The sequence below is a fragment of the Populus trichocarpa genome, chromosome 8, assembly GCF_000002775.5.
Source record: "Populus trichocarpa isolate Nisqually-1 chromosome 8, P.trichocarpa_v4.1, whole genome shotgun sequence".
NCBI lineage: Eukaryota > Viridiplantae > Streptophyta > Magnoliopsida > Malpighiales > Salicaceae > Populus > Populus trichocarpa.
In genome coordinates this window covers 10,313,034-10,338,190 of record NC_037292.2, presented here as the reverse complement: position 1 = coordinate 10,338,190, position 25,157 = coordinate 10,313,034, and the positions used below count along the sequence as shown (strand labels likewise).

The window sequence follows — 25,157 nt, the reverse complement described above, 5'->3', positions numbered from 1 at the left end:
ACAACAACCGACATCAGCACTTGACCCGGCCCCACCACAGATCCATTACTCATTTGCATACACACACAAATATATATCCCTTCATCAGCTATCAACAATTCAATGGTTCGGATATCCATATTAATTAAAAAAACATTAAAAAAAATCCAATGGCCCCGCGCCAGCTCATAATAGTCACTCCATCCAAATAGAAACCCTCCACACTACCAGACCAATACCTACCGTTTTGTTATAATCATGCAACTCTTGCTACCCAACTTACCCCACCAAGGTGATCTCCTACCACTCTGATGGCCACGTAATTATACAAATTATTATTATTAACTGTGATTAAAAGAGGTCAGTCTTTCACAACTATGAGAATATACAATGAAAAGCTGATTTTATTTTTGGTGGGTTATGTTGACTTTAGAGGTATATGAGTTTTTTTTGTTTGGGTTTATTGGTAATTATATTATAGAAGGGTGTTGATTAGTAATTTTATGTTTTTTTATACGGTATAATTACCAAATAATTCTTAATTTTTTTTCCTTTGGTTTAGGGCTTTTTGAGTTTTTTTATATTTTTATGCGTCTCAATTACTTAAATATCTTTACAAAATAAACTCTCTCTTCTATGGATATAAGGTCATTTTAGATTTTTTGCTATGGTTTTTTTTTATATAATTCTGACGTGGGATTAGAGGTAATTTGATATTTTAATATATATAAATTAATTTTAAATTCAAAAAGCTGTTGTCACTGCCCGCGCACTCTTTCCCTTCCTCCATCTTTTCCCTCTCTCCACCTAGAAAAAATGTGTTGGCCATTGCAAAAAAAAAAAAAGGTCCAGCTATTTATTTATTAAGTTAAATTTGGTCTTTATTCTTGTGATTGCAATGTATTTGGTCTTGAATGAGTTTTTAAGTTACTTTATTTTTTTAATTTTATCAATTGATACTTTATTTTTACATCTGGTTTGATCCTTATTTTTTAATTGCAATGTATTTGGGCCTAGATTATTTATTAAGTTAATTATTTTTTCAATTGCATCCATTTACATTTTGTTTTTATATTATATTTGATCCTCATTCTTTTAATTATGATGTTTTTGGTCTTAAATCCTTTATTTAATTAATTTATCTTTGGATTTCATCCCTTGATATTTTTTTTATATTAAATATGGTCCTCATTATTTTCATTGTTATTTTTAGTTGTTCTTGTTCTTTTCTTAATTGAAATTATTTTTCTAATTTCATCCCGTATGATTTGGTTTTTTTTTTTGTGTCAGACTTTGTTCCTTTTATTTTCAAATCTATATTTTTCAAATCATTTTTTTTAATTTATTTTTTCATGTTTATCTCTAATTATTTTGGTTGGTTTAGAATTTTACATTGTTACTTTTTTTTGTTTGTCTTTTATGTTGTGATCCAGTCTCATGATACGTGTTACAAATTTTAAAGGTTGGACCGAGTTCACTTCAATCATTTTTAATTATTTTTAAAAATTTCATCCATCATCATTCAGTTCATTGTATTTTTTTTAATGTTTTGGATTATTTTGTAAATTTTATTTTATTTATTTATTTTGCACTTCAATTCAATATTTTTTGATATTTAAGGTATGACATGATACTATTCTTAGGTTTTGACGATCTCGCTTAGTTTTTCTGGTGCTTTGTTTTTTAATATTTTTTTATGGATTTTTTCCCTATTTCATTATTTTACAGTTTGATTCATGTAATTTGATAATTTTTTTTTTAATTTTTTTATTATGTCAAGTCGTTGATTTTTTTTTTATCTTTAAATACAATGATACCACTTTGATATTATATTTTTTAGCTATAAAAAAATTGACCTGAATCACGTGCCATCAATCTAGTTTTAACCATATCAAGTAGCTTTAACAAAGTGAATTGTTGACTCACGTATCCAATCATATATATTTTGATGGGCACCGTCATCTGCATGAAAGCTAAAAAATCCTAAACATTATCTTTGGATCGAGCAAGGGTCAGAAGGTTAGGGTTAGTGAGGGTAAGTAAAGGAAGGGGATAGTTATATTTCGGCCTTTTATCTTATTTGGACATGTAAGGGAAAAGAAGTGAATGAGAGGATTAAAAAAGTAAGTATAAGTATTAAATTAAAAATGTGGCTTTAATTCTGGATAAAAAGAAGTTAGTTTTTTTTTTTAAATTTTATGTGAAGCTTATTTATGCCATTTAATAATCTTAATCCCTCAAAATATATACCAAGATTTTTAGTTATTTGAGGGATTTAAACCCTCCCAAACCCCCCAACACGGGCTCAAAACCCTACACTAATAATCTTAATCTTAGTCCTTTCACTGATAATGAAAACAAAATAAAAATGGAGGGTTTTAACCTCACCTTTCCCTATACCCTACACCTCAAAACCCTTCCAAACAACATGGTGCAAAGGGTCTTCAGCTTAAGTTCTCTGACTTGCAATCGCCAAGCACTCAAAAATCTTTTTTTTTTTTCTTAATTTGGGATAATCTTTCTTTTATTCTCTATTGTGGATGTCAATTTATCTCCTTCCATATTCTTATCCAAAATTAAGAAAAGAACTTCAATGGTCAATCCTTGTATAATTGCTAGCCTCCCACTGCCATGGAATTCCTTCCTACACATGTTGGTCAAAAGATACTAGCTGTTGCCTCCAAAATTTACATCCACATACATTATGCATCTTTCTATATGGATAATGTCATCTTGTGTGATTAATTGGATATACATGTGGATCCACATCAAAGCTCTTGGTTTTAATAAACCTCCAATCCACCACAGAAATACATGTGGTGGCAATGAGAAACTGCAATTCATTTTATGATCCAAGGCTAATCCAAGCACGAGCACCTCATCAGGCATCATAAATTATTGCTAAAACCTACTTATCTGGCCTAGAATATTGCTAATTAATTGTAAACAAAATCATGGCAGTTTTAGTTAAATCACCTTCTCTTTTTGCTGTGAACGCAAGGATGATGATATCATTTGCACTTTGCAAAGGCATGATTTGTTTCTGGGTTCATGATTGTTTGGTACCGCGAAATTCATTAGAGTAATCAAGGGCCACTATGACTTCGCTTAAAGTGCTCGGCAGTGCTCTCTGTATACAAAACTTTCTCTCCCTCGAAATTATTACAGCTCCTCTGATTGTTTTCTTCCCTTTCAACTACGGACTAACATCCTCGAAGCTTGGAAGAATCAAATTGAGTTAATTAATAAACATCAGCACTCCTTAAGGGCAATTTGGCATTGTTCAAGACTTGTTTGTGCTTCGAGCTAAGCTAGCTAGCCCAGCAACACATGCTTTTGATTTTATTTTCACTCACTAAAAAAAAAAAAACAAAGAAAAGAAAATCAAAATGGCTTCATTAGTTTACTTATCCAGTTATCCTCTAGACTGAATTTAGAGTTTGGAGTCTTGTGAGGTTTAAATTAAAGCCGTTCGTTGACTAGCCAGACGAGTGTTTGGTTTCGAGATGGTTTTAGTTTTTTTTATTGAGAATCACATAAAAAAACATGTATTTTTAATTTTTGTAGTTATAATTTATACTTTAAAATAATTATACTTTAAATTAAAAAAAAAAAACCATCAAACCTCCTAGCCACAAACACACTAATTATAAAAACGATCTAAATCACCACGTGGAAACATCAGAACGTGGGTGCCCCACCACACATAATCCATTTTGTTTTTGCTCGCTCCCTCTCGCGCGTCTATAAGAACTCATTAACGAGGCGCTGTATCAGAACAATCCATTTCATAAGTATTTGCGCACAACAGAAAAGAAACTAGTCCCCTCCTCTTCGGCTATCCTCTCTCTCGTTCTTTTTTTCTTTAGAGAGAAGATAGTACTTTCCTTTTGAGTTTACTTTGTTATTTGTAAAAATGCCTGCCGGAGGATTTGCAACGGCGACGGCCGGGGGAGTGAAGTTTGAGGCCAAGATAACGCCGATTGTCATCCTTTCTTGCATAATGGCTGCTACTGGTGGTCTCATGTTTGGCTATGACGTTGGTGTTTCAGGTTATTATAATCATTGGCCTTCTCTAACTGTTCATTTCGTTTTCATTATTCTTTGAAGTTTCTTAGCAACATCCTTTGTAAAACTTGAACTTAAGTCAGTTCCTTTTTTTTCTCTGAAAAAAAACTATCTCCTTTACAAGCTAAAGATTTGAAGGCAAAAACTGCGTGTATGTCATAAAATTAACTGAGAACTTTATGCTTAGAGTGCGTGCAGATCTCCGCAAAGAGCAACTCCCGCCAAACAGACGGGAAGGTTCTGTTGTCTTCAAAAATACTATAATACCCCCGTTATTTGTTATAGAACGCGGGTAGTTTAAGAAATACAGTGACATGCATGAGGAGTTCGTTCGTTTGTTAAAGTTTTGCCAGCTGAGAGAGAACCGTTTGGTTGTTTACCACTAGAAATATATAGATGGGCTTTAAGCTTCGATTTACACACACAAAAATATAAAATAGAAATATAAAGAATCTACCCGGGCCCACATCACCATCACTTCCTCTTAAAATTAATTTTCCACCCCTGTTATATTTTGCTGTTTTTAAAAATTCCTTCTAGGCTCCTTTTTTCCTTTTTTTTCCGCTGAAACTTTAGGCTACTTGGTTGTTTAACTTGATGAAAAAACTGGATGATGTTATTAATTTATGGATGCGTAATTAATACATGATGAAGACGATGATGATGTTGTAGGTGGTGTTACATCAATGCCTGATTTCTTGGAAAAGTTCTTCCCAGAAGTTTATGGGAAAACCCAGGATCCCAATCTCAATAGCAATTATTGCAAGTACGATAATCAGAACTTGCAATTGTTCACATCATCACTCTACTTGGCTGGCTTGATAGCAACTTTCTTTGCATCTTGGACTACTAGAAGGCTAGGCCGGAAGCCAACCATGTTGATTGCTGGCTTTTTCTTTATACTTGGTGTGGTGCTAAATGCTGCTGCTCAAGACCTTGCCATGCTCATTATTGGAAGGATTTTTCTTGGCTGTGGAGTTGGTTTTGCTAACCAGGTTCGTGTGTGTGTATATATCAACTGCGCTACCACATCATTTTCTAAGGTTTATAATTTGTTGCATTTAAAACTCAATTATGACCTCAGACCATATGTTTCTATTTGATAAGTCAAAGAATCCTGGACATCTAGCTGGCTTAAATTGAAAAAAAACACACACTACATTTAAACCGTCGCTTCTCACATATTTAGGAGTCAAGAGTAGAATGTGAGAATTGGTTATCAAGTGGGCTGAGGGTAGTTTCTGAGGAGGCATATAGGCAAGATAGTTAATTAAGCAGACGAGGAGGACCTAGCAATATCCTGATGTCTTGCCGACATCATTTCCTTTTCAAATTTGTTGGTTAATCCATTGCTATACATTAGAAATGTAATTAAATTGCATTTCCATGATAAAAACACCAATTAGTTTCTCTCCGATCGCGTGCCAAGTTTACATTCTAGCCATTTGATGCTCTTACACGTGATTGATATCTTTTCTCTCTCTTTTTCTTGGCCTGATCATAAAAAGTGTCATACGACAAGAATGGTTAGCTTTTTGTCCAGAAACAGCGAGTTTCATAGTGCCTTCCCTCTTGCCTAAAGAAAGATTTTCTTCGAAAAGTACTTTTTTTTTTTTTCCTATTGAATAACTTGATTGTGAAGGGCTGAAGGCTGTAGACGCTTTGTTTCCAACTTCTAGATATGTAGCCTAATTGATGTATATCTTTGAATTATTTACCTTATCCTTGGACCTTAAATTCAACTGCTTGTGTGGAAAACCTTAAGAGCTGTCCTAAATTAAGATTTGAATAGATGGAGGGTAGGGTTTTTTTTTTTCTTTAAATACTTTGATTGTCTAATACAATGTTCCAGCTCAATAATTTGAACATTTTTTTGCTCCAAATTCAAATGAAACCAACTTAAATTTTATATTAATATGCCAGCTGTTTTAACAGCCAAAGATTGTTGAAACTTGTTCTGATCAATCAGTTCAATTTGTCATTTGAGATTCGAATGCTTCTTTGACTGTTAATTATGTATTTCTGTCTAATACATTGAGATGGTGGTGAGAATCTTATTATGTTGCGAGCACGTCAATTGGGCCGTCATGCTACTTATCAGAGGCGTTTTAATTTCTTGTCAAGAAATGGAAAATAGTCTTCTGTTAATTATACTGATGATCTCAATTTCAAATTTTCAATACATGACAGGCTGTGCCCCTATTTTTATCTGAGATAGCACCCACAAGAATTCGTGGAGGATTAAACATACTTTTCCAGCTCAATGTGACCGTTGGCATTCTCTTTGCCAACCTTGTCAATTATGGGACTGCAAAGTAAGTCTTCTCTTCCTAAAACCTTACTTATTCCAGAATTAATCAGAAGGAGAAACATAGAGGAAGTAGTTTGTGGAATTAGTTACTGTTGCAATATTATAACATCTTCTGTCATCATATTGGTGTCAAACTTCTTGTGGCCTGGACAGATGATCACTTGGCAGGAATTGATGGAATTAGAACTCGGGAATTTTTTTCGTTCGAATTTACTAAAAGAAGCATGGGCTCTTCTCCTTTGCACAAATATCAAATGCCCACTGCTTCACTGTTGAACACTAAGGTTAAGGATTGAGTTTGAAATACTTGAGATCAGCAGCTTCGTTGCCTACCATCAAGAGAAGAAAAATTCTTGTCGGATGAATACCAGTACGGGAGTGGTTTGGCTTTAAGTATAACAATTAAAAGAAAAGAAATCTTTGCTCGACTTTTTGAGGAAATAAATTTCAATTGTCCATATCCGATTGTTTTTTCCCCTATTTCAATTTCTTTTTGTCCATGACAGTCGACATATTTGTCATTTGTGCAATCAGATGCGCTCTCCTATAGTGATAGTCTAGTGCCATTTTCTATAGACGTCACAAGCCACATGAAATTAGGAAGATTCCAGATTAAGGATATATTTTTACTTTTGCTGCCAATTCTTAATTTGGTAATTATATTTGCGGTGTGCCTCATGTAAACAGAATTAAAGGAGGATGGGGTTGGAGACTCTCACTGGGCCTGGCTGGTATTCCGGCAGTTCTTTTAACCGGAGGGGCTCTCCTGGTGTTAGAAACCCCTAACAGCCTCATTGAGCGTGGTCGGCTAGATGAAGGAAAATCTGTACTTAGAAAGATTCGTGGTACAGATAATATTGAACCAGAGTTCTTGGAGCTCGTTGAAGCAAGCCGAATGGCAAAAGAAGTAAAGCATCCTTTCAGAAATCTCCTCAAGAGGAGGAATTGGCCCCAACTATCCATAACAATAGCTTTGCAGGTCAGTACTTTTAAATGAATAGGAACTGTAACTGACATCTTCAATCAATTGGATTAAATTTAAATTGCATTTAGAGTGTAACATGTATCGATATGATTTCAGTATGACACTTGCCAAGCATAATAAGGAGGCCCTAATTAACCAAACAAATTAAATAACATGTTTCAGTTTTCAATCATACGTTATAGTTTTTATTAGTTTGGTTATCCGTATAATACCTTGTATTCCAAAGATTTGGTCTGATGATCATAATTCATTGGTTGCAACAGATCTTCCAGCAATTCACAGGAATTAATGCAATCATGTTTTATGCACCGGTCCTATTTGACACAGTGGGATTTGGCAGTGATGCTGCCCTTTATTCAGCTGTTATAATTGGGGCTGTCAACGTTCTTTCCACCTGTGTATCCATCTACTCAGTGGACAAAGTTGGTCGCAGGATGCTCCTACTGGAAGCTGGAGTCCAAATGTTCTTCTCTCAAGTGGTAATAGCAATAATACTGGGAGTTAAGGTTACAGACGACTCTAATGACCTTCATCGTGGTTATGGAATTCTAGTAGTAGTTATGGTGTGCACATTTGTTTCAGCATTTGCATGGTCTTGGGGACCTCTTGGATGGCTAATCCCCAGCGAAACTTTTCCATTGGAGACACGATCAGCTGGTCAAAGCGTCACTGTATGTGTCAACTTGATCTTCACTTTTGTTATGGCACAGGCCTTTCTCTCCATGCTCTGTACTTTGAAGTTCGGCATCTTCTTGTTCTTCTCTGGCTGGGTGTTTATCATGTCAATATTTGTGGTATTTCTGCTGCCGGAGACAAAGAATATACCTATTGAAGAGATGACGGACACGGTGTGGAAGAAACATTGGTTCTGGAAGAGATTTATAGACGACAACGAGGAGGTACCAGCAACTGGAACTAAAGGTGACCCACTCACTGAAAAATGGGCACACTAATGGACTTGATCCTGCCTCCCAGATGTAAGTTTGAGGGGTTTTAAGAACATTGCGATACGAAACCGAAATACTAGAAAGGGAATAAAATCTTTTACTTAAAATCGGAATTTCCTTTCTGATTGTAAATAAATTCAGAGCTGGTGGCATTGATTCTTGTCACGATATTGTTTGCTTAGAAGAAAATCCTCTACTGGCATATAACAAGCATCCTCCTTTTTTTTTTAAAAAAAAAAACCTTTAAGGGATATAATTTAACTAGTTAGGTTCTAAATTTACTTTTTAGACATCACTAATTCGAGTTTTATAAATTTTAAGATCATTAAAGACTTACATGGTCATTAACTTTAAAATCCATGAAATTAGTCGAAGTACACGAAAACTGGTTCAAACATCTACGTCAATAAATTTTTTTTTTTGAAGTTGCATCCTTTTTACTGTTTCGCAATGTTGTTTTTCTTGTTGTCCTTCGGCGGAACTTTTACATCGGTGGATGTCTTATTATTGCCTAAACTAAATGCATTCTTTGGCAATTTCCTTTAATAATCTCTGGTTACTAGGCTTTAATACCTTCTTATCGTCGTCGAATATATTGAAAACATACTGGCTAGTGGCAACATGAGGATTCAGGCATCGGAGCCGGGTTTCTCGCCACTCTTCCCCGCACCCACTCGAAGAAGGATCCATTTTGGTTCGAAGCCCAATCTTTTGACACTGGGCTCTTTGCTTGTAAGCTAAACTAGCCAGCCTACCTAAACCTTTTCTTTAATAAGAGATTTAAGAGGTCAATATACTGCATTATCAAAAGGCGACCAATGTATTCGTGAGCCCGAATCTCAGTGCATCCAATGACTTCATAAGCATATCCTTAGACGCTGAAAGAGACGTCTCATCTCACTACCGGGCTTGGTGCTCGATGTTCCTATTTATTTATTATTAAAACATTATTTAAAAGAATAGTAATAATTATTTTAAAAAATATTTTTTTATTTAAAAATATCTTAAAATAATATATTTTTATTTTTTAAAAATTATTCTTCACATCAACATATTTAAATGATATAAAACAAAAAATAATAATTTAAAATAAATAAAAAATTAAAATTAAAATAAAAACTTTTAAAAACTTTTTTAAAACACAAATACAAAACATTTGTAGATCCACCCTACAAATATCAGTTGATAGAGCAAAGCTCAAGAAATGTATAGAAGGGCAATAAAAGCGTAAAGGGTGCTCTTAAAGCTTAATTTACGCAATATATATATATATATATATATATATATATATATATATATATATATATATATATATATATATATATATGGGGTCGTATTGGATCTACTTGATCGAACGCTTCTTCTTCTCCTTGCTCTCAACACCTCCACCAACCAAAGTCTTCGACACCATATCTACTAAATCGAGTATTCCAACAGCGATCCCGCGTAAATTTGTGCAAAATTATTAGGCTTGATTAGTCGTTCTATACATCGGAGGGCATTAAAACACACAATGATACTCTAATTAATTAGCGAGAAAAAAAAATAGAAACAAGAACGATTCGTTGAACTTTTGATAAAATGCCCATAGAGAAAAGCTCTGTCTTCATTTTCTTCATAGCCTCTCTGACACAAGTGTATAGTGTGAAATGCATTTGGCTCCCGCGCGGTAGCATAGAGTTTTGGATAAATGGTTATTAGCTAAGAGTTCTTGAAATTCTGTTCTGAATTCACTCTACCAATAATTATGATCAAGAGAAATAGTGTGTGTGTGTGTGTAAATGATATTCTTTTATATACGGACGATTATTTATTAAATCAGAGTATAAATTTAATATTATTTTATATTGTTTACCCATAAATTTATTATTATCTTTCTAAATTATAATAAAAAATGATTTGTTCCATATTCAAATCTAAATTACTAATAAACTAAAAGATGTGAGTATTCAAATATTCATAATGTTTTCTTTTTCAAATATTCATAGTTAGAAAACTAGTTCTAGTTCTTATATTTCTTATTTTTATATTATTTGCTCCATATAGATTTAGTTGTTTACATTTTAATCATAAAATCTTATTTTTTTATATATTTTAATTTCTAGATATTAAGAGAAGAGATAACCATAATTTTCAAACAAGATTACAATATATTTATGGTAATTAATATTAATAATTATTTCATGAATAATTATATATAATTATTTTAAAAGAACTGTCTATGAATATTCAACCAAAGTAAAATATTTGTTTTGTTTGTCTTTTATTGTAAAATTTATATATATTTTTTTCAAATTAATTATTTTTTTATATAATCATAAATATGTTTTTTTTAATTAAAACTTGCTTTTCAGATCATGATATATTTTTTATTTATAAAACCATGCTTTTAATAAAAAAAAACATGATTTCTTAAAAATATAAAAAATACGAATAAAAAAATGAAGTTTTTATTAAATGAATACTTTATTTATTTTTTATATTTAAATAATTTAAATTCTTACAAATATTTAGTTTAATTGTTTTATTTTTCCATTAAAGAAATCATACTGCTGATTAAAACAATATTTATGTCAAAACAAAAAAGCAATTCATAAATAAAAAAATAAATTTAATTAAAAAATGTATTTTTATTCAATAATTCAAATTATTGGATTTTTATAAATATTTATTTTAATTACCAGCTGTGTCTAGAGAGAGCCTGAAAATAATAAATCTCGATACAGTACCGAAGTTATATTATTTCTATCTCGAAGAAAGACTTCAAACTTGAAACGGGAGTCTTTTAAAAAATGTGTTAAAAAATTTGTGGTCAGAACAGGAAAAGTTGGACAGAGAAATATGAGTAAAGTGCAATAGCGTAGCGTAGGTTGCAAGACTCTCTACTTTTCCCGTGTACAAAGAAAGCAACCGGAAGGAAATAATTACGGTGGGCTCGATTGTAATTATGCCCTGACCAATCCAATAATAAAAAGAGGTGCTCTAATTTCTCTAGCCACCTGGCATTCCACTGCTCACCAACGCCACAGCATTCTTCCCTTCCAAGTCGCCAGCCCCATGCGGCAAACGACATGGATGAGTGAGCAACTACCAAATTGCCAATGATTGGTTCTCAATTAATTAATCTAGGGTGCTTAAATTAAAATACCGGTCATTTTTTTATTTTTTTTTATTAATGTGGGTATCCGGGTTAGCTTGTACGCACCTTATCTAATCCTATAAATCTTCAAGTTAACGACCATGTAAGCCTTCAGTGACCTTAAAATTTGTGAGACTTGAACTTGTAATCTTTATAGAGCAAATTTAGGACTTGACTAGTTGAGTTACACCCTTTAAGGTTGTCATTTTTTCAGTTTTTATTTTGAAGATAGAGGTTGGTAACGTGATCTAAACAGTATTTTATAAAATTATTATTTTTTTTAAAAATATATTTTTTAATATTTTTGAATCGTTTAAATAATTTTTTGAAAATAAAAATTATTATTTTAATATACTTTTTTTAAAAAAAATCACTTTTAAAAACAATTTTCTACCAAACCTAAATGATAGAAGACACGGTTTGGGCTCATATTAACATCTTATTAAATTCACTGGAAAGTTTTCCTCCTCGTCCTTCCATTAATATATTTTACTGGACATGCTGGGGGTGGAGAAACTATAATATTTACTGACCAACTATATCTCAAATATTTTCCTTATAAAACTCACTTGAGGGTTTCTAATAATAATATATATGATCATCAATATCGAACTACAGGGTATGATTTTACTTAATTATGGAAATAAATAAATCAATTAAATAAATTAAAAATTCTAATTATATCATGTAATATGTTTCCTCAAAACACATGTTCGAAGAGTAATTTAAATAAACACGACATCTACATATATTCTAGATAGCTTACCTTTAACATATCCGGTCGAGATTTTTTCACATGCAAGTATATTTTCTTTCAAATGTTGTCCTTATAATTAAAAAAAAATCACTAAATAATCTTGAAATCAATTAAAATAGAAACCTATTTCTTTTTCCTTTTAAACTGCTTATAATACAGTACTTTACGTCTAGACATACGTTATAACCTATACTTCTTGCATTTAAAAATTCCGAAGATAAATAAAATTAAGAATCGTACCAATATAACTTCTCTTTCCTCTTAGTTTGTACCACCGCTGTCACTTTACATTAAATGAGGTCCTCAGTTGCATATATCAAAATAGACGAGGGACCAAAGTCTCATTTTCTTAAAATTCACCATCAAAATAGACGAGGAACCCTTGCAAGCCCAAAAGATTTATAAACGCCTGGAGGGAAAGATGCCTCTCCAGTTCTCGTACCTCAATCCAAGCAAAGAAACCCATCAAGCGTCTTAATTATCACAGTTTTGCAACCATGGCTTTGGTGAAGAGAGCCCTGGCTCTGCTGATGTCAATCACATTAGCGATGGAGTTGATCCATGCAGCTGTGTACAAGGTTGGGGATTCTGCTGGTTGGACCACAATTGGCAACTTTGACTACAAAAAATGGTCTGCTACCAAGACCTTCCAAGTTCATGATATTATCCGTAAGTTTATTACCCTCTTTACAATCTTTACCTGATTAATCTTACCTTTTTATGGTTGCTTTGGGTTTTCCTTTCTGACTATATATTTCATTCTGTGAGTTCTCATTTTCCATATAAACCATAATTTTGTGAGCTAAAATAATTTCAGTTCCAGCTAACGTTGTGCTCCAAAATAATTTCAAGATCTGCTTATTATTCATGGATAAGTTTCACTACTGTTTTGCAATTCCAATACTGCTATTGCTTTACAAATCTTTATCTCGAACTTTGCTCTCTCATTCTAATTAGGTGGGGTTAGCATACTGAATATCAGGACTAGCAGCAGCGAGTTTTCCTGTCTATTACCTCTCACTCACAGTTTATTTGGCTGTTTGTTTTGGCTTCAATTTTTTGGTGTTTGATCTTCATCAATGTTGCTTAAATTCCCAGCTGGCTGTTCCTGTGGCTAGCCACTGTGCATGGAAACTGGCCTTTATGGTATAAGAAGTATTATATGACACGTATAATATGCAGTCACCCCATATGTGGGTGACCTGTAATCCGCCAAGTGTTTTGAGCAATTTTAGCACCAAATACACTTGTTAAGATTTCATGATGACACTGGTGGGCCATGAAATGCAGCATGAATGTACATTACATGTTGCCCCCACCAAATCAACTCTGATCCTCCGGTTCTAGCATGCTTCAAGGATGATGAATTGATGTTTCTCACTTCTACATAGAAAAAGCCACGCTCAACACGCTACATTCCCCTATATTCCATTACATGGGTGTCCCTTTATCCTGTGCATTGGCATGATAATGTCTGTATGGGTATCTTTCTTCTGAGACATTTCATGAGAGGTGGGATGTGAGTAAAACATCACATCCATTCATACAATTCGTGGAAACGAAAAGGAAAATAACATGTTTCTTGTTCTGGTTAAAGTGGGGACTAAAAAGCCAAAATTCCAAAAGCTTTTTAGTTGCTGTCTTTTTCTTGACTTTGCTTGGTTTAGGTACATGATGGAAGGCGTGATTTAATCTGTTTACCTGATTTCTTTTGTTTTGTTTTCAAGTACAAATTGAAAGGCAAGTGATTGTCTTGCGGATAAGAATGCAATGGACATGATTAATCTTTGAAGCAAACCGAGGATGTATTTACCCCAGAGAAGGCGTATTTTTTATTCATATAGCTAATCGGCCATATACAATACCTACTAATGCAATAGATCCTAGGTGTTCTGGTTATTCTTCTTTATACAATAGTACATTTGCCTAGCTTTTTGGCTCAGGATTTATACATTCATGTCCTAATTATTGATCTATCTAAAACTATATGTTCACTTATATATTGACTGTCAATGGGTGTATCAGTTTTCAAATACAATGCTCAATTTCACAATGTGATGCGAGTTACACATGCAATGTACAAAGCATGCAATACCTCTGCCCCTCTGGCAACCTACACCACCGGCAATGATTCGATCACTATCAAGACTCGTGGTCACCACTTCTTTTTCTGTGGTGTCCCTGGCCATTGCCAAGCTGGACAGAAGGTTGACATTAATGTACTACAAAGCAATGAAATGGCACCAACTTCGTCCGTTTCTTCTTCAGAGTCCTCTCCACCAGTTCCTTCTGCCAAAGTACCCGGGCCGGCCCCAAGTAATGCCATGCCATTGAAGGCTTTGAAAAGTCCTTCTGGAAACATTGGTTTGGCAATGGCTGTTTTGGCAACGTTTTGGATCAATTTTGCTTAATTTTGAGGCTTTGTTGTTCTGAAACTTTGGGTTATGATAGATGTTATACAGATCAATGTTGTCGAAGAAGTGATCTATAATCATTTTATTAGCATCTTCGCTCAATTGTTTTGATTGAACATCGGACCCGGTATAGGGATTCGTTTATATAATAGACCCTATAAGCAGTTGATAAAATACACCGTGAGTTTTGATCTCTAGTGTATAGAGATGGGTGCACCTTCTGTTAAAAGTATGTATTGCTTTAAGGCACCTATTCTTTTGCCACTCAAGTTTAATTTCAATAAGCAAGCTACCGTCGGCATAATTCACATTCTCGCTGACATATATATTAGCAGATAGCTAGGCATGGGACAATTGTAATTTCAGGGTTGTATTTCTGGATTTCAAGAAAGTAAGCTGCAAATTCTGAAACTCAAGTACCATACATATGAAATTACAAATGAGAAAGAACATCATCCAATACAAATCATTTGCCCTCCCAAAATCATATAAAAAAACCCATCGTTAATTCAATAAAATGAACTTGGTCTTCTGTAGAAGCATGAAATCAAGATGCCTATTTCCAAGAGTCACCTTCAAGCTTCCAAATCCAAACAGGTAATCAGAACACGACCAACTTGTTTGATCCTTTTGGTTACATGAACCTCGATCCTCTTTCACTCAATTATGATAACCATTAATCCATGAGTCTTTTCCAGAACCGATGCTGCTTTCAAACTCTTTCAACCATGGGATCTATAGGCACATTATTCTTTGTCTCCTGTAACAGCACAAAAAACCCCATTTTGAGAATCCAGCCAGCAAAGAAGAAAAATACAAAGGCGCGCATATTACACAACATTGATAAGAATGCCCGAGTTATGAGGAAAGTAAAGAGCATGTTTGAGCTAACTGCAGAAGCAAACCCTGCAGTTCTTGTCTCTAGAGGAAATGTTTCACTTGGTATCAACCAGCCAAGAGGACCCCAGGACCATGCAAAGGACATTACAAACGAACACACATGCACGACAACAATGGCTGCTTGTACTTTGGTAAGAGTGCTGGTAGTCATCAAAGCTAGTAAAATTGCTCCAACTGCAGTCTGCATTACAAAAACTTTTCGTTCAGAAAAACAGATAGTCTGCCAAAAACGTAATACAAGTGTACTCTAGGAGATTTGGTAATGATATCAAAGGCAAACAGAAATGGATGCTCACCTGGCTTATGAACATCTGCACGCAGGCTTGAAGAAGCAGAATCCTCCTCGCAACCTTATCTGCAGCAAAGATTGAGACCAATGTGCTTGCACGTTTACAATTCCAGTGATCACAGCTGACAAAAGTGAAGCATCGTTTTTGAATCCAAGTGCGTAAAACATTACAGCATCGATTCCTGTAAGCTGATGAAAGATTTGCAACTGGATGCCTATAACTAGCGTGGGCATGCTAGAGCACTTCATGGTTTTCTTGTATGGATGCCTGACTTGCCTGGCTATCTCACTGGCAGCTTTAAATTGCTCGAACTCAGCATTAACATGGTCGACTCCTCTAATCTTCCTGAGCGTGCTTTTCCCGGCAGTTTCATTTCCGCATTCAATTAGGCTTGTTGGTGTTCCAGTGATGACTATGGATCCTATAAACAGGACAAAAGCTGGCACACCAGCAAGCCCCAGGAATACTCTCCATCCATTTGGATGCATCTTTGAAGTTCCATAGTCGACTAGATTTGCAAAGAATATCCCTACTGCTACAAAGAATTGGAAGAGAATGTTCACAGCCCCGACGCTGGACTGGCGCTATTTCCGAAAAAATTAGAGGAACTGCCTACAAAGTTTTTCAGTACTGTGCAAAAGGTACTCGTTAATCTACCCAATGCGGTAGCAATTTAAAATGAAGCTGCATTACAATATTCTAAGAAAGTTTTTATCAACTAAAAAAGAATTCAGTAACAAAAGTTTGCTCAAATGTCCAACTTTTGGGCATGGCTTTGATGCACCAAAGCTGGAAACAAAGGCAGCAAGGTAGAGTGAAGATGTAAAAAGCTGAAGATATTGATCGTCATAATTGCAGTGATTGTTTTCCTTGGCGCGAAGCTTTCTTTCATGAACAGCAGAAAAGAATTCGATCACAAAGTCATCCATGGCTGTCACTCCATCAGATCATCGATGCAAAAGCACTACGTACATTGTTTTAGATATATAAGCATAACGCCTAATTGATTTGAGCTGAAAAACACGGCTACCATTACCTTTCAATTTTACCCTCACCTAGGATAAGAGAATTAACCTTCATTCCAAAATTTCAGTTCACAGAAGTGTTATATAGACAATCTTAAACAATAGCAATATTCCAGTCACTGAATTAAAGAACGACATGGTACGGTGATACATAAGAACTGGAAGCAATCTTGGAGATATTTTAACGTCACTTTAACCAGAAGAAAATGAACAAAAAATTAATTAAAAAAACATATTTTAATACTAATTACCTTGATGATTGTTTTTCTAGTATTTGTTTTCTTTTATTACAGGATTAAGAACATTTTTTTTATGAGATTTCTAATTAATTGTAAAATTAAGCACCAAATTAATCTCGTACCTTGTTAATGAAACATTTAAAAATATATACCATGTATAGAATATAGATGTACCAAACAAATCTATAAACATCAATACTCCACGCTTGCGAAACTGAATTGAATTCATTCTCAAACATTGATTATCGTTTATTGCAGAATTCAATTAATGGTGAAATACATGAAGATCCCAAGTAGACGAAAGAAGATTCTATTGTTAATATATGACGCAAGCCTCGAATTCCCATCTGTACAGCTCTGTAGTTTAGGTCAAATGTGGGTGGATCATCTCAATTGCTCCTTTTTCCACCACTTGTTCATCATTGAAGAATCTCTTCCAGAACCAATGCTGCTTCCAGACTCTGTCAACCATCTCGTCAATAGGAACGCCCTTTGTCTCTGGGAGCAAAAATAGTGCAAACAGTCCCATAACCACAATCCATGCAGCAAAGAAGAAGAAAATCCCCGCTCTCAAATTGCATAGCATGGACAAGAATGCTTGTGCAATCACAAAGGTGAAAAGCATGTTGGAGCTGACTGCGAAGGAAAACCCGGCTGTTCTGGTCTCAAGAGGGAAGGTCTCGCTTGGAATTAACCAACCAAGAGGACCCCATGACCATGCAAACCCAGCAACAAAGACGCATACCATTATCACCACCACCAATGCATCTCCGTTGGGTAGGGTGCCGGTTGTCTTCAAATCTTTCATCAGAACACCTCCAATGATACACTGGATGCAAAGCAATGAAATATTAACGTTAATAGGATGATTCATTGGAGCGAGGAAGATAGACAGAGTAATTAAAATCCAAACCTGGGTAATAAGCATCTGTACACAAGCTTCAAGCAGCAACGCCCTCCTACCGACCTTGTCAACGAGGACTACCGAAACTATGGTGCTCAGAACATTGACAAGGCCAGTTACGACAGAAGAAAGCAATGCAGCATCACTCCCAAATCCGACTGTCTGAAAGAGAACAGGTGCGTAGAACATAATGGCATTGATGCCGGTGAATTGCTGGAACACTTGCATCACGATGGCTATCACTAGCGGTGGTCTGCTTTCTCTCTTCATGAGTTCATGGTAGGGTTGGGTAATTTGGCTAGCCACCTCGCAAGCATGCACGATCGAATCATACTCAAGATCTACATTATCTACACCCCTGATCTTTTTAAGCACTGCCCTTCCTTGCTCTACTTTCTTGCGCTCAATAAGGCTAGTTGGAGTCTCATAAATGGCAAGCGAACCAAAGCATAGCAGTAGAGCTGGTACACCAGCAATTCCAAGTGAAATTCTAAATCCGTAGGGATGAATCTTACCGACTACATAGTTGACGATATTAGCAATCAAGATCCCGATTGTAATGAAGAGTTGGAAGCTAATGTTAAGTGCTCCACGGATCTTTGCTGGAGCTAACTCTGATAGAAACAACGGTACTGCCTGGAGGAAGAAAAAGAAAACCAAATTATTGTTGATCGTAGACGGCAATGGCATATTTTATCAGGTAAACGAAGGTATGGTTCTTAATTACTACCTGATTGGCGAATCCCACTCCACAACCAAGAAGAAGTCTCCCAATGATCAGCATTTCAATATTTACAGCAAATGTTGTTAGAGCAACGCCACCGATGAAGAAAAGAGATGCAAGCTGCATAGTTGGCTTTCGGCCAAACTTTGAGCACGTCTTTGAAGCGAGAAAGCTGGCTATGAGAGCCGCTATGTACAGGGACGATGTGAACAATTGCAGTTTTTTATTGTCATATTTACAGTAATTATTTTCATGAGCCTGTTGCTTCCTTTCCCATACTTGATAAAAGAATTTCTTCAAGAAATCATCCATGGCTGTGACACCACCTGAAGTTTGCATGAATTTAATAGCATCAGCACTGTTAATCATTGCAATATATAAGAAACGCAAAAGGTTCAAGTCCATTATCAAATATAAACCTGAAACTCCAATGTCGTAGCCGAACATTAAACCTCCACAAGCCGCAATCACCACACATACGATGACATTAAATGTTATCCTGCCTTCAAACTCTGGCACGTCGCCATTGTTAGCGATCACAACAGCCGGCATTTTTCCTCTCTAAGAACAAAAAATTATCTCCAAAATAGTCTTACAAGTAGAGAAGGAGATAATTGCAAGTAGTAGAGAGGATCGGGCAGGAGGTTAACTTTAACAGAAAAGCAAGAGAGGCTGCGAGTGCTCTTAATTATGTTAGTGTAGAATTGCAGGCATTTAAAGAGATGGAGAAATTAATTAAGGCTAATAATAGAGACACGAGAACAGGGTAAAATTAAGGGTTGGACTCTGAAACAATGGAGAACCGCATGTTTAGGGAGTTCCTGGATGTTAATTTTAGTCTTAAACAGGTGACTCGGCAAGTGACAAGAGAACATAAATCAGACAAACCTTTCGTTATGTCTTTATATAGTCCAGATTCTGACCACAAATTCTTGAGGGATGCAATAAATTATCGTGCTGGGATCACCTTTTGAAACTAAGCTACTTATCCTAATCAGCTAATCAACTTAATTTCTTCCTTTCCAGTTTCTTTTATCCCAACCTCTTTATTAAATTAGTATTGTGCTGTGGATTTTTTCAAATTTCTCAAGACATCCAACCTATTCTTAGTCACCTATCTGAAACTCTTGGATCATAAACTGTCTCCAATATAGCTGTGGCTGGACATGCTCTGCCAATGCCTCCGAGTTACTTTCTGCTAAGCTTTCTTATTATGTTGCAAGAATTTATCGCAGTACTCTACAACTTAAGTGAGTGTTTCGAAATTACGATCCAAATGGTAATTTGCTTCAAAATCTAATATGCTCAGGAAACCATGTTTTTTTTTTTTTTTTGAGTGTTTGAATAGTAATAACATGTTCATATTAATATTCTTTTCTCTATAATGAAGTTGATGGCTAATAGAAGATAACATTTGTAAAAAAATCTTTTTTGACGGATTTAGGAATCCTTCAATAATAAAATCAGTAATTTTTAATAAGGGATTACAATAAATAAATGAATGAGCTTTAAATCCTAAGATTAAAAGTATTTGTTATTATTTATGTATGATAAATATTTTAAAAATAAGAATATTAGTACTTAGAGAATAGAAAATTATGAACATTTTACCTGAATTGTTTAGATGATATATATAACCACTTAAGAGGTTGGAAGGCCATTTTCTTTTTATAACATTAACAAGCGATAAATATTTCTTGCACATTATTAATGAGATGAAAATACGGTAGGCTTCTGAGAGAGTTTTTATACACTTATAAATATAGGGTGACAAGTATAACTAATGTTACACCCAGACATCGCGGCGACCGATTAAAAATTTCATTGGAAAAAAAAACAGATATCTTGCATCTTGTTTTTTAGAGGAATATGTCCTAGTTCAAAGAGTCGCCACCTAGTATTATAGTCACTAAGAACCCTAACTGGTCAACAAAGATTCTATAGTATGAGACTGGTTATGCAAAATGAAAGATACTATCACCCCTTAAATGTCCTACTTGAGGCAAACTGCATTGCTTTTTGTCTAAAATGAATTTGTTTTTTTCTTTTTTTCCTATCATACTCCCAACTCTGGCGTCAGTGAGTAATTTCGTAAAAAATATTATTTGAAGAAGAATTTTCCTATGCCATTTTCTTTTAGCTTACCCTTTATTATATTTGTTTTTTTTTGCCGTTTTTAGACTGAAATAAAACAAACATTGCACAATAGATTATGCATTTAATAGTAATGGTTCTAGGATTAAGCACATAGCAGAAAAAAATACAAAACACAAAGAAAAAAAATAAATCAAAGTGTAAAGGGCCCACAAATAAATCAACGAAGATCCTCAAATATTTTTAGAATTTTCTGATATAAAAAAGGAACTCGTTTGGCTAGATATCAAACTAGAATGGGCATAAAAATTATGGTCATGACATAAGGGTGTGTTTTGCTAAACACACCCTTAACAAATATGGACTGGGCTGGATGGGCCTGAGGCCTAGACCTGACCCACTCTTCTTCCTCTTCTTGTTTTTACTGGATTGGATCTAGCCCAGCCGTATGGGCTGGTTCGGATCCAGCCAACCTGGCCCGGTTACCGGTTCAACCAGTAACCCGGCTGAGTCATTTGCAGTGTGCGTGAATTGTCCACGCACGCCTGGCACAATATCTATGTAATTAAACTGCAAGAGAGGGAAAACAATGAAAGCTTACTTGTTGTCGGAGTTTGTTGCTAGAGTTTTGTGTGAAGAATAGTGTGGATGCTCGTTGCTGGGGTTCTCCTTCTGTCTTCGGTTTCTTCCCCTCTGTTTGTTTTTCTCTTGTCTTTCTGCCTCTTTTGGCTCTCTCTCTCTCTCTCTTGTTTTCTCTCCTCTGTGTTCTGTCCCCAATAATATTTTTTCCGTCCTCTTTTCTGTGAATTCTCTGGGCCTTTATAGGCATCCCCTGTTGCTCCTTATCTTCCCCTGATAAGGATGAAATTTCAGGAGTTTGTGTTTTGGGCGAATTGGGACACCAAGAGTCCTGCCATAGCTGGACTGTTGGTGATGGTTTCCTCGACGTTGTTGGCACATCGTGGCGGAGAAGGACATGGAGATGAACTGAGAAGCTGGTGATGGAAGTCGTGGGCATTGCAATGTGTCTGGTGGCGTATTTTTTCTTTTTTTTCACAGGAAGCTCTCCTATGTTTTTCAAAGGAAGAAGACAGTGAACATAAATGACAAACGACACCGTTTCTGGACTGGGGCAGCCATTTTTCAATCTAGTCCTCCAAGCTTTAACACTTCTTAATCGGATCCCTGGCTAGAGTTGTATTTAAACCCCTGCATTGCGGTGCCTTTTACAAACCGATCCTTGGACTTTAATCTCTTGTAATTTTGACCCCAAATCAACCCTGAATTTTAATATTTATTCAATTGATCACCTTGATTTCATTAATTAAACTAATTCTAAGCTTAATTAAGTTCCCCAACTTATCAATTTTTCAATTTAAACCCTTGAAATCATTAATTTAAACAAAATCAAAGTTTAATTAAGTCCTCAATCTTATCAAATCTTCATTTAAGCTCATGATTTTATTAATTAAACTAATCCAAAGTTTAATTAAGTTCTCAATCTTATCAAATCTTCCAAATTCTAGCAATATTGAACCCTAAATTTATAATTTCACCATGATTAAAACCTCAAGACTTCTAACTTGTGTTGTCTTGACCCAGACCTCAATTTTTTCATTTTTCATTTTTTTTTGAATTTTATGTCGTCAAAAATTGAGTTATGATAATTAACATGAACATTTCATGTTTAAAGTCTTAAAAATAAATAAACGGAGCTTTATGACCCTAACATGGGCCTATAACAACTTCCATGCCAACCAGGCTTGGCATGCAACCAAGCTTAGAGGAGGAGGGTCTAACAGCTCACTAAACCTATATTAATTTGGGTTGAGCTTATGGTCGAATCCAAGTATGTTGAGTCTGACAGCTTACAAGACTCACGTTCTCTTGAACTCAACACGAGGCCGAACCCAAGTGTGTTGGGTCTAGCAGCTTATCAGACCCATATTTGTTTGAACTCAGCATATGGTCAGACCCAAATAAGTTGGGTCTGGTAGGTGGTAACTTGCCAGACCCATGCTCACCTGGGCTCAATACGTGGTCGAATTCAAGTACGTTGGGTCTAGCAGCTTGCTGGACTTATATTTGATTGAGCTCAATATGGCCAAATATAAGTAAGTTGGGTCTGACAGTTTGCCAGACCCATGTTTTACATTGGCTCAACACGTGGTCGAAACCAAGTATGTTTGGTCTGGCAGCTCAGCAGGCCCATATTCACTTGGACTCAACTCGTAGATGACCCAAAAATATTGGGTATGTATTAAAACCTCACCCAGCTATTAATGAGTTACCACTATGTTATTGGACCTTTCTAGACAGGGATTTAAGCCTTTTTACAAAGCGTAAAAAATATCGATTCATCATGTTGTGTTGAAAAAGATTAAAACATAAACACTACCCCATTTACTTTGTAACAAGTCACTGTAAGTACATTACCTCAACTAATTATATGATTATGAAATGTTAATTGCTGATTCTTCTATGTGTTATAAAACCTATATGATCATTTTGTACGCAAATTTTAATTTGGAGCACCTTAACTGACCATAAACAAAAAAAAATGCTCATATTAAGAACTAAAACACCTTGGGAAAGTAGTGTAGCTCCAGACTTATTGTCATTATTCACTGGAACAGTGTAATGATGTTTTACGTCTCCATCTAAAAAACTTAAAACATGCTTAAACGGATATTAAAGTCTTTTCACATGACCCATTTGTCATTACCAAAAAGAACGAGGAAAAATAATTATTTTTCTATTTTGATTGCACACTAAAATGATCTAAATACTCTTGAAAGTTAGAAAATTAAACATGACATAAAGGAGTATTTTTGTATTTTCACAATAGTTTTTGGCTATTATAATTGAAGTTGGAGGGGCACTTTAGTAATTGCATAAATATAAAAAATAATAAACAAATAAAATACATAGTGAAACTATGATAATACCCTTAAAATAAACAATTTTAAGCTTAAGGTCAAGAGGCATTTTCAACTTTCCATGGAGGTTTTTTTAAAAGGCAATTCAGTATTTGGCTAAATAAAAAAGCTAAAAGGTGGGCTCACGTGTACAACACCCGGGGGTGCATGGGAGGCACCCGCGCCCTTCAAGTGACACGTGCAACGCCTCCCAACATCTAAAAATACCTTTTTGTCATGTCATTAGAAGCATGATCATGTCATTTTTCTTTTGGTGGCCTAGTTTGGTATTGGTGAGCCTTTTTTTCTCCTTCTTCTCTTTCTCCTCCATCAAGAATTATAGCTCGACCCTCTTGGTTGTTGACATTTCAACTTCAGTCCTTATTCTTTTTATTTTTAATTTTTGGTCCTGACCTTTTTGTAGAAGTTTTATTTGTTTTCAATTTCAATCTTTAATCCTGATTTACCAATATTATGTCCTTTTGACCTCATTTTGACACATGAGCATCATTCTTTGTGAAAAAAATAATTTTGCTCCGCGGCGAAGCTCGAGTACCAAGGCTAGTGAAAACAAATGCTAAAATCCTTTAGGAAATCAATATAGCTCCACATTAAAAAATAATTGTTCATTGGAATAGTGTAATGACAGTTTTGCCCCTCTACCTAAAAAACTTTGTACTGGCTTCCAAGGGATTGAAGTCTTTTCACAATGACCATTTGTTATTTTTAAATTGACCAGGGATAAATAAATATTTTTTCATCTTGATTGTATAGTAAAACAACAAGAATACCCTTAGAAGCAAAAAATTTAAACCTGGTATCAAGAGGTATTTTTGTATTTTCACACTCTTCAATTAAATAAAAAATTTATTTTGTATTTTAATTTTGATCTATATTATTTTAATTAATATTTTTTTTTAAATACTTTTGTATAGTTAAAATTTTACTTTTAATTTCATCCTTCAACATTTAATTGATTGAGAATTGGACTTCATGATTTTTTCAGATTAGGTGTTTCAAGTCTAATGAAACAGGTCACACATTTTTTTTCTTCAAGAAGAGCTTTATAATCCTCTTTATTTTTTTATCGGGTTATTCGAATCCTATGATCCGGGTAGCTGGTTTGGAGGGATATCGTGAGTTGACTCGACCTGATTACCAAGATTATAGGTTTATCATGACCAATTTTTTTATTTCATTTTTCGACCTCATTTCAACACCTAAACATCATTTTTATGAAAAAAAATAATTCAGATTCACATCAAAGCACGAGCACCGAGGCTAGTTAAAAAAAATGCTAAAAACCTTTTAGGAAATCATTGCATCTCCACATTAAAAAAACATTGTTCACTGGAACAATGTAATGACAGTTTTGCCCCTCCACCCAAAAAACTCTACACTAGCTTTTAAGGTATTGAAGTTCTCTTCACAAGGTTCATTTGTTATTTTTAAATTGACCAAGG

General features: G+C 34.8%; 3 protein-coding genes and 1 pseudogene across 4 annotated transcripts; 2 read left to right on the top strand and 2 right to left on the bottom strand.

Annotated features, from left to right (window-relative positions):
* Positions 1–3,751: 3,751 nt before the first annotated feature.
* LOC7457864 (sugar transport protein 13) lies at positions 3,752–8,403 on the top strand. 2 transcript variants are annotated; one of them, XM_024607676.2, is made up of 5 exons: positions 3,752–4,031; positions 4,702–5,042; positions 6,238–6,362; positions 7,046–7,337; positions 7,607–8,403. In XM_024607676.2, the coding sequence occupies exons 1-5, from the start codon at positions 3,896–3,898 to the stop codon at positions 8,294–8,296; spliced, it is 1,584 nt and encodes a 527-aa protein (XP_024463444.1). In that variant the 5' UTR covers positions 3,752–3,895; the 3' UTR covers positions 8,297–8,403. The 2 variants fall into 2 exon arrangements, with proteins under 2 accessions (XP_024463444.1, XP_024463446.1); XM_024607678.2 differs by having other exon boundaries at positions 3,753–4,031; positions 4,720–5,042.
* A 4,170-nt stretch (positions 8,404–12,573) lies between these two features.
* On the top strand, positions 12,574–14,864 carry LOC7467480 (mavicyanin). The gene is made up of 2 exons (XM_002312486.4): positions 12,574–12,855; positions 14,212–14,864. Exons 1-2 carry the CDS (start codon positions 12,684–12,686, stop codon positions 14,595–14,597), a joined length of 558 nt encoding a protein of 185 aa, XP_002312522.2. The 5' UTR covers positions 12,574–12,683; the 3' UTR covers positions 14,598–14,864.
* An 805-nt stretch (positions 14,865–15,669) lies between these two features.
* Positions 15,670–16,719, bottom strand: LOC7467479 (sugar transport protein 8-like; annotated as a pseudogene).
* Positions 16,720–17,260: 541 nt separating this feature from the next.
* Positions 17,261–19,383, bottom strand: LOC7467478 (sugar transport protein 8). Its single transcript, XM_024606220.2, has 4 exons — positions 19,102–19,383; positions 18,689–19,008; positions 17,968–18,594; positions 17,261–17,883 (listed from the first exon to the last, which is right to left on the bottom strand). Exons 1-4 carry the CDS (start codon positions 19,232–19,234, stop codon positions 17,419–17,421), a joined length of 1,545 nt encoding a protein of 514 aa, XP_024461988.1. The 5' UTR covers positions 19,235–19,383; the 3' UTR covers positions 17,261–17,418.
* Between the last annotated feature and the right edge of the window lie 5,774 nt (positions 19,384–25,157).